The following is a 16,180-nucleotide window of genomic DNA, read 5'->3' on the forward strand; positions in this document are numbered from 1 at the left end:
TTGTTTTTGTTTTTTGTCTTGAGTAATGAGCATTCATGGTGGGGTAGTTTTGCAGAACTTTCCTAACAACCGTGGTGGGAAATTTGCCAAGGTTTCTCGAAGCACATGAGCTACTGTGTATGATCACCCCAGCAGGCTACATAGTTATTGAATCAAACTAAAATTTTAACTGTGAAAGAACAAACCGCATGTAAGCCAAAGCACAAACCGAACGTAACCGAAGCCAAGGATGGAACGTAGCATGCATCCAAGTTCAAACGATCTGTATTTCCACTTCCGTAGCAACCTGTCGAAATCACAATTGCCATTTACCAGCCGAATCCACAGCACTGAACCTACCTATATGCATCCCATCATCTCTACAGCAAGTTTGCCTTGCCAGCCACTCATCGTTACATCCAAGTCAGCCCGGAGAGGCACAAAAAAATGGTTATCCTGCCTTTTGATCTACACACGGCACTGCCATGACGTAGCTCTGATACTCGAAGGGTTACTCCTGATCTGAAATAATAGGCTGTCCATCTCAACACGGAAAATAAGTTTTCAAGTGTGTTCGCAACTACTGCCGTGATTCTTCTTCTTGGTCTTCATTGTTCTCGTCAGTTTGAGAAGCCAGCTTCACGATGTCTTCCACAAGGATCTTTCCTTCTGTGGCATAAAAAGTTGTCAGCAAACAATGTAATACTATCATCAACACAACGGGAAAGTCATGTGAGTGCAAGGACCTTTGTCTTTAGAAAGGTTGCTGATGAACTCTTGGACACCTTCCTTCCCAATGGTATCCTTGAGATAAGCCGCAGCCGCCGCTACCTCCTCAGGAGTGACCTTGCCATCATGATCCCTGCAAATTGAGGTGCAAATGGAATCAGTATGTTGATGTAGCATGCTCCAAGTGCAACCCAACGTCTTGGTCCATGATAAACATCAGCAACTTGATCCAGAATGAGTTTTCTGATATACAAGTGATACTGAGCCATACGGATCAGCCGTACTCATGCTATAACCTCTTCTCTGACCTCATTGACTCCATATACATTATGGTGCACAATTATGCTACTTTGCCCTACAGCTGTTGGTCAGCTTTTCTGTTCAAATCATGATATATAAAGAATAAATGGGTATTCATTGCATCAGCAATTCATGGAAAATGGCAAATCCCTGTCCAAGTATCAGACAGATGGAGTACATGTTTTATGTATCTATATGGGTGGCAGACTTGGCAGTATATAAATGAACAAGCAGAGAATAATGAACGGTGTTGGACAACGAGGCTACCACTGAAAACTTGTCTGGACATGGAACTTGCAGTACATTTATAAATCCTCCCTACTCGACAAGCCCCAGTTTAGTTTCAAATACAAAGTGATATTGACCATAAGCACAATGTACTACTACTTATGGTCAAATGACATACCTATCAAGCAGGAGTAGTTGACTAGCATGCAATATAAAATCAGCTTCATTCACATACAAGTGACATACCTATTTCTCGCAAAAAAAAAGTGGCATACCTATCAAGCAGTTGCCAGCGGTTTCCGATTTGTGCATCTACATCATCTATCTCCTTTTCCAATCCCTGAAGCATAGCATCAACCTAAACACAGCAAAAATATGTCAATAACTAATACACAGATTATAGATATCCAACAACAACAACAACAACAACAACAACAAAGCCTTTAGTCCCAAACAAGTTGGGTTAGGCTAGAGGTGAAACCCATAAGATCTCGCAACCAACTCATGGCTCTGGCACATGGATAGCAAGCTTCCACGCACCCCTGTCCATAGCTAGCTCTTTGGTGATACTCCAATCCTTCAGGTCTCTCTTAACGGACTCCTCCTATGTCAAATTCGGTCTACCCCGCCCTCTCTTGACATTCTCCGCACGCTTTAGCCGTCCACTATGCACCGGAGCTTCTGGAGGCCTGCGCTGAATATGCCCAAACCATCTCAGACGATGTTGGACAAGCTTCTCTTCAATTGGTGCTACCCCAACTCTATCTCGAATATAGATATCCAACGTAACATAAACACCAGTGACAGACTGGCAGTTCCTCCAGAGAAACTTCTCCGACTTAACAACAGACTTTATTTGGAAATAACAAAAGTAGATACAGAAATCAATCAAGAAACAAATTCATAAGGAGCCACCATTTAATCAAAATAAATAAATAAACTAAAGATAAAACTAGAATTTCAAATGTGAGTGCCGGCACCTTATACGTACGTTTGACATTTGACTAGCAGATAGCCAGCTGGTATAGTATAACCCTGTTTATGACAGCTTGGTAATTTATTCCCAAATAAGCTAACATGCAGAGGTGAGAATGCAAATCAAGTAGCTATAAATCCTACCAAAGCTGACTAATCCAGGATACAGTTTTTGGCGAACTATATTCACATGAAGGGTGAAATGCAACCATACATACAAAGAAAGATATGAAGTTTACAAGTTATATCAAAGCTGACTCATTTAGGATATGACGATTGGTTTTTGGCGACATTGACTCAGATCTGAACATTTCTTATGTTGTATTTGCCTACTGGCGTTTGAAAAAATCAATGGCACTAGTTACCGTACCACTAAGTCTCATCAGAAAATGGGGGGATAGGTTTTTAACTGTTCAGTTCAGTTCAGATGTGACAAATGACACACTTGTGGACAGATTAACTCACCCGTCTACAAGCTCTTAACTGAAAATCACATCATAAAGTCGTATACATGAATCGATGTATATGTACTTACTTTTTAGATTTCAAATGGCAAGGGAAACTTGCCTATCGAAGCAGCGAGTTTGGCTATCTGGCACTACAGACAAGTCCATTTGTTTCGTTTATATCACCAACTAGCTTTCTTATGTTGAGAAAACTATTTAAGATGCAACCATACAGTCAATTCTCATCTCAATACATCGATGTTCTTATTATCTGGCATTTATGTCTTCAAGTTATGTGACTGATGAGATATGGCTTTCCATGCATAGAAGGATTCCTTACCTTCTCAATCAACGCTGACGAGACCTTTTCTTCTGCAGCGACCTCATCAGCGTCGTCTGCCTCCTCTCTAGCAGCCATATATGCCCTCTTAGCTTCTTCACCATCTGTGCCTTCTTTTTCAATCATGGAGTTATACAGTCCTATCTGCATTCGACAACAATAAAGTCCTTTTAGACCTCCACAGTACATGCATATGCAACATAACAGAAGAATGACGTATGGACAATTGTTCCATTTCACATGTCCACACTGTACCTCCTGGTTGACAAGGCTCAGGAACTCTTGACGCTCCTTGCTAACAGACTGCAATATAAGTAATCATGGACTATTACCATCAGTAGTTAATGTGCTAATATAAAATACAGATAGACTAGGATCATACCGATGCAGATGCTAGCACAGCCAAGGCTCGACTGATATTACAGAGTTGTTCCTTGTCACGCTGTTTTCCTTCTCTCAGTTCTTCTTCTTCCCTAGCAGTAGGCTCGGTCATTTCATTTAAAGCTAAATCTTGTTCATCAGCCTCTGGTTCTTTGAGCTTTGCCTTCTCTTCCTTCTTTTGTTTTGCCTTTTCTTCTTTCTCTTTCTTCTTCTCTTCCTCCTGAATATTTTTGTATGCAAAAGTGTTAACAACAGTTCGTATAAGCAGCATAACGCTGAAAATAAAATAAATGGTCTACAGTTCGGTATAAGCAGCATTATACGCTGAAAATAAAATAACTGGGTTACAGTTCAGTATTAGCAGCAGTATGCTAAAGATAAAATAAACAGGCAACAGTTAAGTGTTAGCAGTAAAGCAGCATTGTGCTGGAAATGAATAATTGGGTGACAGTTTGATACTAGCAGCATATCAGCACAATGTTCGCAGCATTATGTTGGAAAAAACAAATAATCGGGTCCAGACGATCATAAATCCCAATACCTACTTACCGGGTATTTATGAACTAAAAGTCTAAAACTGGGCTAACAGATCCCATGAAACAAATTTTATTATGGATGGCCCTAAAGCATACAAAAGATGATAAACTAATACACTTTTTCCCGTCCAGTGTGAACATTGACGTGGCTCAGACGAGATGAGATGATAGCTTTACAGTTGAGACTACAGAGAATTGCCTTAATTCACAAATGCAGGCATACCAAGAGTTCAAGAAAAAAAATCATTCATAGCATAAACCATGAACAGCTTCCCAATCCATCCAATGCATGAGATCATGAGGGCATGAACAGGAAGGATTATCAAGCTTCAATCATGACAGAACAAGCGCATGACAGGATATGTAATAGTAGCGTATGTTACATGGGGTGTCAGCCAAAAGAAGTCCATAATATGAATGACTTTTGAGCCAAGACAATAAATTAGTAAAAGAAGAGTGACTACATGCCCCACTCACTATTAGCTTACCAGAAGTTCGACCAATGTGAACTTCATATCTATGATATCATGGTTGCATTTGCAGATGATGTAAAAATAGTCCATTTTTAATATTTGTAATACTTCTATAAGGAGAAGACCCACTCACTATTAGCTTACCAGAAGTACGACAAATGTGAACTTCATATCTACGATATCATGGTTGCATTTGCAGATGATGTAAAAATAGTCCATTTTTAATATTTGTAATACTTCTATAAGGAGAAGACATATACATCACCTTGATAAGTTCTTCCTGCATCTCAAGGAATTCCAGTTTTTTCCTTCTCTCAGAAACTGAATCTTCAGATGGCAATACTGTACCAACTGTATCCACAACTTCATCTGGTAGAGAAGACAATGTTGCTACAACAGCCTCCTCAGGTTTCATTCTCCCAGATACGATAAAAGCTCTGACAACATTAGAAAGATGAGTAAGAGTGCGCCCAAACAGTACTTTTGTAGTCACTGAGAAATATATCAAAAGAATTTACCTTGAAAGTATGAGAAGGGACGATGGCATAGCATGGTTGAGTGAGAGGTCCAACCAGTCTCGTAGCTGGACAGAAAATGAAGTTGCAATGAATTACATTAACACAAGAAGTTATGGTTGTTAGAAGCAATACAATCTAACTTTAACTGTGTTTATCTCTAAGTGGAGACAGAATGATGGATGTAGCTTACAACAGCATCAGACTTCACATTACAGTTACTACAAAAGTAATATAACTCTGGGAACAAAAACTATGAAACAAGATCATACAGAAGGGACAACTGATAAATAAACCACGATGGACTAGGATAAGTACCATGGTGCCGAGTAGGGCATAGAGGTACTTACAGATAGCACAAACAAAGAAACAAAGTCATCTTTTGAAGACCAAAAAAAAGGTCAGGCGATGGAAATTGATGATGCACTGGCCTATTCTATGACAGGGACATAAAATGAAAACTCCCTCTCATATCACAAATCATTCCAGTTCTTGGCATAAGAACTTAGGTAAGGTATCTGTTGACCGAAGTTAACCCTATTTGAGATGTATAGGCATATCAGAAATAGTTAACTATGGATATGTTATTACAGTATATGCAGGATATTGGATGCAGTGTCATAAATTTATCTCAAAGGGGTGGAATGACATACAATGTGGAAGAAATGAATAGATGGCTAGGATGAACATGCAACAGAGGTAGAAAACTAAACAAGTACACCAAGTAACTGAGTATAAAGTATTGGAGACTATGAAACTCTAAATTATGTGCATATCATCTGAGTAGGGCAAACAAACCTGTTGACGCATTTCTTCCGTTGACAGCAGGCCTAGGTGGCCGCGTTCACGGCAGGCTTGCCGGAGCTCCTCTTCAGAAAGAGACTCCACCCCCTCAGCTTGAATCACCTTATCATCATTCTTAATGCTGCATAGATAAGAGTACTATTACTAAAACAACGAGCAGATAACTTATAAAGATAAATGCCAAATTGCATTGAAGTATATAGTCGCAAAATCACTAGAAAATCCAATTCCACAAATAGTTATATACATTAAATGAGCATAGATGCTTGAATATCAGGTACTTTTTGAGTCCAGCACATATTAAACATATTCAAACAGTAACAAATTGGGGTAGGCTAGAGGTGAAACCCAAAACATATTAAACATATTCAAACAGTCTTGAACATAAATCAAATAAGACATGATTCCTTACGTCTACAAAGCTTCAACATCGAGCAAACTACTCTGTATTTGTCTTACATATATTAACAGAGATTACAATACACACTTGATATTATAATTTGGACAATTGTTTGGTTACTTGGTTAGTTTTCTATAAACATTGTATTAATCTCATGTCTCCACAACGGGGCTTATCTCGAAGATTGGCACTTTTGTTATTACGCGCAATAGTAGATAATGATTAGATGCAAGCTAATTAGCGCTCTGCGATACAATTATAAGTTTAATATTTCCATGCATATCCCTCTACTTCACACAATAGCAGACTATATTTCACGTTTTTAAACCAAATACTTACTCGCGCAGTTTTTTGCGAAGCATGAACCTCAAGTAATGGTCCGTACCAAAAGGCCGAATACCCATATATTTGCACATATTTACCAAGCGTGGTCTGCAGAAAAACATTGATCAGCTCTGGTATAACTGTGATATTACAAGGATGTTCAAAATTCAAATAAGATGTAACCTGCTCATGTTATCCAAAGTCAGTTCATCATTAAACAGCTTCGCGAAGTTCAAGATTTCATCATTGGATACACGTTCACCTTTCCTAACCTAATTGCAGTTTAAAGTACATTATCCAAGAGAATATCATATAAATGAATTTATAGTATACACTATACAGTATAAAACTATTCACAGAAGGATGTTATATATAACTGATACCTTGTTTAAAAATTCGTCCAGATCTTCAGCGGTCTGTTTAGTTTCTCCACTACGGGATGTTTGGACTTCCTTTGCCATTTCTTTTGCAGTATCTTGCAGAAACTTTGCATACTCCATCCTTGCTTTCAGTTTCCTTTTCAACGCTTCCTGCATCGGAACATGAACTGCATTCTTGAGCCAATCCATTTTTAACAATGTTTGTGGTTCATATAGAAATGTAACTACGAGATCAATTCAAACATTGATACACAGACATCTGTCATATCAGGAGATAGTGAACAGCAGGGTCAACAAACCATGGAACCAAAATGATGATGTACTGCACGCACATGCACGTCTGATTAACACAGGGTAGGTAACCCATGCATTATAAGTTGTGACATACATGGTGGCATAATAGCATGCTGAGAAATGTAATAGCTAAACAGTATAAACATACTAGTGCACTAAGTAATTATTGTTGTTGCATCACAAACCTCTTCTTTCATCCTGTCTTGAAAAGTGGATGGCAGCATGTTTGGAAACAACTTGAGAAACACCGGCAATAAGAATTCCATGAACGGAACAACGATAAACACAGCAACAGGTACCAGCCTGAAGATATCAGCTGTTGTACGGGTGAGTTGTTGCCTCTCTCTCCTTGACAGGCTCTTTCCACCAGCAAGCTTCACCAGCAATCTTGATGAAATCCTAACATCTGCCCAAAGTAGCTTTGTTCCTAACCAGTAATGCTGCAGTGTAGAAATAAATTCATCCTTCCCATGCTTCAGCTTTACAGCCCAGTCAGCTCTACACAGAGAGAGGTTGCATATGTTTAGAACACCGGAAAAATGGGGCAGAAAACAATATCTTGTATCAAAAGTCATAAGTTTGAGTTCAAGGAAGAAGATACAGACCTACTCATTGAAGCAATAGCTCGGAGAGCAGGGCCAATACCCAGAAGCCTTGCCCAGAATTTTTGTACGATTGATCGGCTAGCCTTTAGAGATTCTTGCACCTGCTTGGCTTTGGCTTTAGCTTTTGCTGTGCTTAGGCCTTCCACAGCCTGGTCACATTCTTCTGGGGATGCCTCCTTTTTCTTTTTATTCTGCTTCTGATCCTCACTCTGTTCTTCTTCGATATCCAACTTAGGTTGCCCAGCAGTTGCAGTTGATGCTCTGCGGACTGACTGCAACAAACCTCTAGCTCCAAAAGGCAATGCAAATTCATTACTTCTTCCAATTCCATAACCATGAAGAGAAATCACATGAGCTGGTCGCTGCGGAAACCCATTACCAAGACCTAGCAGACCACCCTTTGTCAAATTCACACTATACGGCTCTTTCTCCTTGTCAGATTTTGAGTCCCCTAAGCTTTGCTCGAGAAATTGCTGCGCTATTCTTGGCTGAGCCTTGAAACCAAATGCCCCATGCTGGAAGGTAGAGGAGGATGACAGGATAGGTGTGTTAACATTATCCAAAAGATGCTTCCTTCTCCTAATGATCGCCCTTGAAGCCATACTTGGTTGCTTCTCACCCTCCCAATGGGAAGGCAAGGATCATGCCGTTCTAAGTAAAACCTGAAGTGATCAAATTCAGAAACCATAAGAAAAATGAAGATTGACAAGGGGATAGTAACAGCACATTACAACAACAAAAAACAGAGGTGAGAATAATGCTGAACAATCGCAGTACCAATATACCACACGCACTAGTCAATTCTTTTCAAAGGGCACTAACTGTAGTTTTCTGGTATAATGAAAGGACCGTAAATCTCTAGGATTTCCTCTAACATAACAGTAGAACACATAAGTACAGTGAGTAATACTTAGAAACTTATATGAGTAGCAACTAATATGGAGAATCAAAGTGAGCATGCAAAAGCTGTAAGAGAATCAACTCTGATCCAACTATACAAGCAAGCTCAGCAATAGTCCAATCAACAGCCAGCGGAACAAATAAGTGTGTGGTTGTGTATTTCCCAAATGATCACAAGATGCAGAACTTACAATCCATAGCCAGCACAACAAATAAGTCAACAGTTGTGTATCTCCCAATTGATCACAAGATTAAGAGCTGACAATCCAACAATGCATAAATACTATGAGTAATAATTTCACTGTTGCTGGTAAGAGATTTCATGAGAATCAACTATGTTCTTCACCTCAGATTTACAAATTGCTCACTTTAAGTCTTAACTACGACAGGCACTTGTAACAGTTCACGAAGAAAAATCTGAAGCAATCATTAGTCAGTAGTAAACCTGCTTTGTACACTTGCATTAAGGAATATAACTCCATCTTTTAATTTCCAAAATAAGAGTTATAGAGGGAAGAAAAAAATCACAGATAGATTATTATAATCAATAGCAGAGCATCTCCTCGGTTGAACCATTTTGCCTATCCAGATATCGACACAAAAAAGCTAACAGCATATGGCACTGACAATTTAATTCGACAAGTTTGACGTCAGGAGCAGTTCGAGATTATATAAGTTACAAATTCCACTCGACTGTCGAAAATCGAAACCCCGCGAAAAGTGTGAATCGCGTCAGGTTCAGTCCGTACCGATTCATCCATCCTCCCAAGTAAAAGAGACAGATAGCAGGGGCGGACGATTTGCAAACGATCGACCAAGATATTATAAGGAACGGGCGAGGACAAAACAATTATAATTTCTTTAGTTTCGAACAGGACCGCGAAATCGGTCCTTCCGGCTGCCACCTACCCAGAAACATCCACTACTCGCCACTCGCCACAGACAAAATCACCCGAAAACTAAAATCGCAGCAACGCACGTGAACACTGGCTGTCGATCCGTCCCACCGAATCGCCGATGCGAGCGAAGCGAAATCGACCAATGCGTCGACCGACCGACCGGGCAAAAAAAAATCAGAAGAAGAAAAACCAGAGGTGCGTCTGGAGAGAGGCGGAGGAGAGCTCACCCGGCGAGGGACGCGGCGCCGATCGGCCGATCCCGGCGAGGTAGGGTTTAGGGTTTTGGGGGAGGGAGGGGAGGAGCGAGGGGGAAAAGCGAAGGGGAATGGAACTATGGAAGGAGAAGAGGAGCAGCGGGGGCTACTTTACTCGGAGAGGAGGGCGGGGGCAGACGTGCGAAGAAAGAAAGAAATGTGGCTGTTGCAACGTGCAGCTCAAACCGTGAGTCTTGTGTGGGGAACACTTTCCGCTGCGTTCCGTCTGGTTGGGTTGCTGCTGGCCGTCGGATCGGAGCCACCTGATGAAAAATGTACGGATTTTACTTTTACTTTTCCTTTTCGATCCGTTCGAAATGTTGAACCATTTTTTTATTTAATTAATGTTACAAGGGGAAATTTTGGGACTGTTTTGTTTCAAATTAGCTGCTGCAAACTTGAAGCAGTCTCTGCGTAGCACGTGCACCTACCATGAAAGTGACATGAGTCGGAATCGGTTTGATTTGAAGATATGCTGCCCACTATATTCAGGACATGTTGTTTCTTATGATTGGATGTCACACGTGGCATATTCTGGATATATTCGCTGTCATGTTTTTGTGCTCGTCCGCGGGTTTTTTTTTCCTTAAAACAGGTCGAGGCACTGTTGTGCATTGAAACCTAGGGATTGGTGTAAAATCATAATTTAGGTCTCTTATTATATAATATAAATCCAATTAAACCTTTTATTGATCCTATTGTGGTAGTGTAATTCTTTTTTAAAAAATATTACTCACGTTTTTTTTAATATCAGTACAGACACAAGCGCTCATATACACGCGCATACATTCACCCCTATGAACGCACACACGCATACCCTACCCTTATAAGTAAATCCTGAATTAAATCAAGAAATAAATGCGAGTATCAGGATTTGAACCCTGCTGGGCTGGGAATACCACAGTCCCTCTAACCATCCAACCACAGATTGGTTCGCCAGTATAACTCACGTTAAAAGGTGAAATTTAGTATTGTGATTAGGGCATCCAACTCGGTACCCCGTCGGTCCATGGATGTGTGGGTTGTTTAAAATCCCGCAAACTAGACGCAAAATCAGGAGAGCTTTGCTGGCGTCCAGGCCACGACCATGTACATGTTCGACGCTACAGTCCCACCATAAAACCTCTCTGCACAAGAAACGCGCGAAGCGGTTGCCGCCCATTCATCTTGGTCAGTATCGCTGCAAACGTGACTCCATGGCATTGATGCCGGTCAGAGCGACGCCACCGGACAAGCGGGTTGCGCCGCTTCAATGCCGACATGACGACCGAGAAGCCTACCCCAACCGGTGCGCCGCATGAAGTCGGTTACCCGCCCGTTCGCTGCATGTGGCTATTGAAGCACAGCTTCGGCGCGGTCCACACCATCTCCTCTCCGCACTACCCCGATCTACTCCTCTCCGTCTCCACTCACCATCCTCGACGAAGTCGAAGTCGTGGTTCTCCGCGCCTGCAGGTGGCGGCTCTGGATGTGACGCCCCCGATTCGATCGTACACTAATCATACACGCAAATGTGTACGATCAAGATCAGGGACTCACGGGAAGATATCACAACACAACTCTAGACACAAATAAAAAATAATACAAGCTTCGTATTACAAGCCAAGGGCCTCGAGGGCTCGAATACAGAAGCTCGAATACAAACGAGTCAGCGGAAGCAACAATATCTGAGTACAGACATAAGTTAAACAAGGATGCCTTAAGAAGGCTAGCACAAACATCAACGATCAAAGAGGCAAGTGTTGGGGAACGTAGTAATTTCAAAATTTTCCTACGCACACGCAAGATCATGGTGATGCATAGCAATGAGAGGGAAGAGTATTGTCCACGTACCCTCGTAGACCGTAAGCGGAAGCATTATGAGAACGCGGTTGATGTAGTCGAACGTCTTCACGATCCGACCGATCAAAGTACCAAACGCACGTCACCTCCGAGTTTAGCACACGTTCAGCTCGATGGTGTCCCACGAACTCTGATCCAGCAGAGCTTCACGGGAGAGTTTCGTCAGCACGACGGCGTGATGACGGTGATGATGTTGCTACCGACGCAGGGCTTCGCCTAAGCACCGCTATGATATGATCGAGGTGGATTATGGTGGAGGGGGCACCGCACACGGCTAAGGGATCAATGATCAACTTGTGTGTTCTAGGGTGCCCCCTGCCCCCGTATATAAAGGAGAAAGGGGGGAGGCCAGCCGGCCCCTGTAAGGCGCGCCAGGAGGAGGAGTCCTCCTCCCAGTAGGAGTAGGACTCCCCTTTCCTACTCCTACTAGGAGGAGGAAAGGAAGGGGGAAGAGGAGAAGGAAGGAGAGGGAGGAAAAGGGGGAAAGGGGGGCCGTCCCCCTAGTCCAATTCGGTTTGGGCTAGGGGGTCGCGCGCCCTGCCTCCTCACTTTCACCACTTGGCCCATGGGGCCCATTACTTCTTCCTCGTATTCTCGTAACTCCTCGGTACTCCGAAAAATACCCGAATCACTCGAAACCTTTCCGATATCCGAATATAGTCGTCCAATATATCGATCTTTACGTCTCGACCATTTCGAGACTCCTTGTCATGTCCCCGATCTCATCCGGAACTCCAAACTACCTTCGGTACATCAAAACACATAAACTCATAATACTCGTCACCGAACTTTAAGCGTGCGGACCCTACGGGTTCGAGAACTATGTAGACATGACCGAGACACGTCTCCGGTCAATAACCAATAGCGGAACCTGGATGTTCATATTGGCTCCTACATATTCTACGAAGATCTTTATTGGTCAAACCGCATAACAATATACGTTGGTTCCCTTTGTCATCAGTATGTTACTTGCCCGAGATTCGATCGTCGGTATCTCAATACCTAGTTCAATCTCGTTACCGGCAAGTCTCTTTACTCGTTTCCGTAATGCATCATCCCACAACTAATGTTGGGGAACATAGTAATTTCAAAAAAATTCCTACGCACACACGGGATCATGGTGATGCATAGCAACGAGAGGGGAGAGTGTGTCCACGTACCCTCGTAGACCAAATGCGGAAGCGTTAGCACAACGCGGTTGATGTAGTCATATGTCTTCATGATCCGATCGATCCAAGTACCAAACGCACGGCACCTCCGAGTTCTGCACACGTTCAACTCGATGACGTCCCACAAGCTTCGATCCAGCAAAGCTTCACAGGAGAGTTTCGTCAGCACGACGGCGTGGTGACGGTGACGATGATGCTACCGACGCAGGGCTTTACCTAAGCACCTCTACGATATGACCGAGGTGGATTATGGTGGAGGGGGCACCACACTCGGCTAAGAGATCAATGATCAATTGTTGTGTCTAGAGGTGCCCCCTGTCCCCGTATATAAAGGAGCAAGGGGGAGAGGCGGCCGGCCAAGGAGGGCGCGCCAAGGGAGGGAGTCCTACTCCCACTAGGAGTAGGACTCCTCCTTTTCCTAATAGGAGTAGGAGAGGGGGAAGGAAAGGGAGAGGAGGAGAAGGAAAGAGGGGGCCGACCCCCTTGCCCTAAACCAATTCGGTTTGGGCCTTGGGGGGTGCACCCTGAAGGAAATATGCCCTAGAGGCAATAATAAAGTTATTATTTATTTCCTTATATCATGATAAATGTTTATTATTCATGCTAGAATTGTATTAACCGGAAACATAATACATGTGTGAATACATAGACAAACAGAGTGTCACTAGTATGCCTCTACTTGACTAGCTCGTTGATCGAAGATGGTTATGTTTCCTAACCATAGGCATGAGTTGTCATTTGATTAACGGGATCACATCATTAGGAGAATGATGTGATTGACTTGACCCATTCCGTTAGCTTAGCACTTGATCGTTTAGTTTGTTGCTATTGCTTTCTTCATAACTTATACATGTTCCTATGACTATGAGATTATGCAACTCCCGTTTACCGGAGGAACACTTTGTGTGCTACCAAATGTCACAACGTAACTGGGTGATTATAAAGGTGCTCTACAGGTGTCTCCGAAGGTACTTGTTGAGTTGGCGTATTTCAAGATTAGGATTTGTCACGCCGATTGTCGGAGAGGTATCTCTAGGCCCACTTGGTAATGCACATCACTTAAGTCTTGCAAGCATTGCAACTAATGAGTTAGTAGTGGAATGATGTATTACGAAACGAGTAAAGAGACTTGCCGGTAACGAGATTGAACTAGGTATTGGAATACCGACGATCGAATCTCGGGCAAGTAACATACCGATGACAAAGGGAACAACGTATGTTGTTATGCGGTTTGACCGATAAAGATCTTCGTAGAATATGTAGGAACCAATATGAGCATCCAGGTTCCGCTATTGGTTATTGACCGGAGACGTGTCTCGGTCATGTCTACATAGTTCTCGAACCCGTAGGGTCCGCACGCTTAAAGTTCGGTGACAATCGTAATTAGGGTTTTTGTGTTTTGATGTACCGAAGGTAGTTCGGAGTCCCGGATGTGATCACGGACATGACGAGGAGTCTCGAAATGGTCGAGACATAAAGATTGATATATTGGAAGCCTATATTTGGATATCGGAATCGTTCCGGGTGAAATCGGGATTTTACCGGAGTACCGGGGGGTTACCGGAACCCCCCCCCCCCCCGGGGGGGGGGGGGGTTAATGGGCCTACATGGGCCCTAAGGGAGAAGAGGAGGGCCGGCCAGGGCAGGCCGCGCGCCCCCCTCCCCCCTAGTCCGAATAGGACAAGTAAGGGGGGGGGGCGCCCCCCTTTCCTCTTTCCCCCTTCCCCTTTCCTTCTCCAACAAGGCAAGAGGGGGGAGTCCTACTCCCGGTGGGAGTAGGACTCCTCCAGGCGCACCCCTAGGGGCCGGCCGCACCTCCCCCTCCCTCCTTTATATACGGGGGCAGGGGGCACCCCATGACACACAAGTTGATCTTCGTGATCATTCCTTAGCCGTGTGCGGTGCCCCCTTCCACCATATTCCACCTCGGTCATATTGTAGCGGTGCTTAGGCGAAGCCCTGCGTCGGTAGAACATCATCACCGTCATCACGCCGTCGTGCTAACGAAACTCTCCCTCAACACTCGGCTGGATCGGAGCTCGAGGGACGTCACCGAGTTGAACATGTGCAGAACTCGGAGGTGCCGTACGTTCGGTACTTGGATCGGTCGGATCGGGAAGACGTACGACTACTTCCTCTACGTTGTGTCAACGCTTCCGTTGTCCGTCTACGAGGGTACGTAGACAACACTCTCCCCTCTCATTGCTATGCATCACCATGATCTTGCGTGTGCGTAGGAAAACTGTTGAAATTACTACGTTCCCCAACAGTGGCATCCGAGCCAGGTTTTATTCGTTGATGTTATATGCGCGAGTAGAACACAAGTGAGTTGTGGGCGATATAAGTCATACCGCTTACTAGCATGTCATACTTTGGTTCGGCGGTATTGTTGGATGAAGTGGCCCAGACCGACATTACGCGTACGCTTACGCGAGACTGGTTCTACCGACGTGCTTTGCACACAGGTGGCTGGCGGGTGTCAGTTTCTCCAACTTTAGTTGAACCAAGTGTGGCTACGCCCGGTCCTTGCGAAGGTTAAAACAACACCAACTTGGCAAACTATCGTTGTGGTTTTGATGCGTAGGTAAGAACGGTTCTTGCTAAGCCCGTAGCAGCCACGTAAAACTTGCAACAACAAAGTAGAGGACGTCTAACTTGTTTTTGCAGGGCATGTTGTGATGTGATATGGTCAAGACATGATGCTAAATTTATTGTATGAGATGATCATGTTTTGTAACCGAGTTATCGGCAACTGGCAGGAGCCATATGGTTGTCGCTTTATTGTATGCAATGCAATCGCGCTGTAATGCTTTACTTTATCACTAAGCAGTAGCGATAGTCGTGGAAGCATCAGATTGGCGAGACGACAATGATGGTACAATGGAGATCAAGGTGTCACGCCGATGACGGTGGTGATCATGACGGTACTCCGGAGATGGAGATCACAAGTACAAGATGATGATGGCCATATCATATCACTTATATTGATTGCATGTGATGTTTATCTTTTATGCATCTTATCTTGCTTTGATTGACGATAGCATTATAAGATGATCTCTCACTAAATTACAAGATAAAAGTGTTCTCCCTGAGTATGCACCGTTGCCAAAGTTCGTCATGCCCAGACACCACGTGATGATCGGGTGTGATAAGCTCTACGTCCATCTACAACGGGTGCAAGCCAGTTTTGCACACGCGGAATACTCAGGTTAAACTTGACGAGCCTAGTATATGCAGATATGGCCTCGGAACACTGAGACCGAAAGGTCGAGCGTGAATCATATAGTAGATACGATCAACATATTGATGTTCACCATTGAAAGCTACTCCATTTCACGTGATGATCGGTTATGGTTTAGTTGATTTGGATCACGTGATCACTTAGAAGATTAGAGGGATGTCTTTCT

The 16,180-nt window shown here is 43.3% G+C and overlaps 1 protein-coding gene across 1 annotated transcript; it reads right to left on the reverse strand.

Moving 5' to 3' along the window:
• Positions 1–214: 214 nt before the first annotated feature.
• LOC125513288 (mitochondrial proton/calcium exchanger protein-like) lies at positions 215–9,909 on the reverse strand. Its single transcript, XM_048678365.1, has 15 exons — positions 9,736–9,909; positions 7,710–8,371; positions 7,290–7,602; positions 6,814–6,960; positions 6,614–6,702; positions 6,446–6,538; positions 5,701–5,827; positions 4,906–4,970; positions 4,653–4,824; positions 3,380–3,598; positions 3,253–3,300; positions 2,998–3,141; positions 1,512–1,594; positions 726–841; positions 215–648 (listed from the first exon to the last, which is right to left on the reverse strand). Exons 2-15 carry the CDS (start codon positions 8,309–8,311, stop codon positions 560–562), a joined length of 2,307 nt encoding a protein of 768 aa, XP_048534322.1. The 5' UTR covers positions 8,312–8,371; positions 9,736–9,909; the 3' UTR covers positions 215–559.
• Between the last annotated feature and the right edge of the window lie 6,271 nt (positions 9,910–16,180).

The sequence above is a fragment of the Triticum urartu genome, chromosome 6 (assembly GCF_003073215.2).
Source record: "Triticum urartu cultivar G1812 chromosome 6, Tu2.1, whole genome shotgun sequence".
Classification (NCBI taxonomy): Eukaryota; Viridiplantae; Streptophyta; class Magnoliopsida; order Poales; family Poaceae; genus Triticum; species Triticum urartu.

Coding starts and splice junctions, on each gene's coding strand:
- LOC125513288 (XM_048678365.1), bottom strand. CDS start 8,311: ATGGCTTCAAGGGCGATCATTAGGAGAAGGAAGCATCTTTTGGATAAT. Junction 7,603..7,709: donor GCTATTGCTTCAATGAGTAG/GTCTGTATCTTC, acceptor CTCTCTGTGTAG/AGCTGACTGGGCTGTAAAGC. Junction 3,301..3,379: donor CTGTGCTAGCATCTGCATCG/GTATGATCCTAG, acceptor CTTATATTGCAG/TCTGTTAGCAAGGAGCGTCA.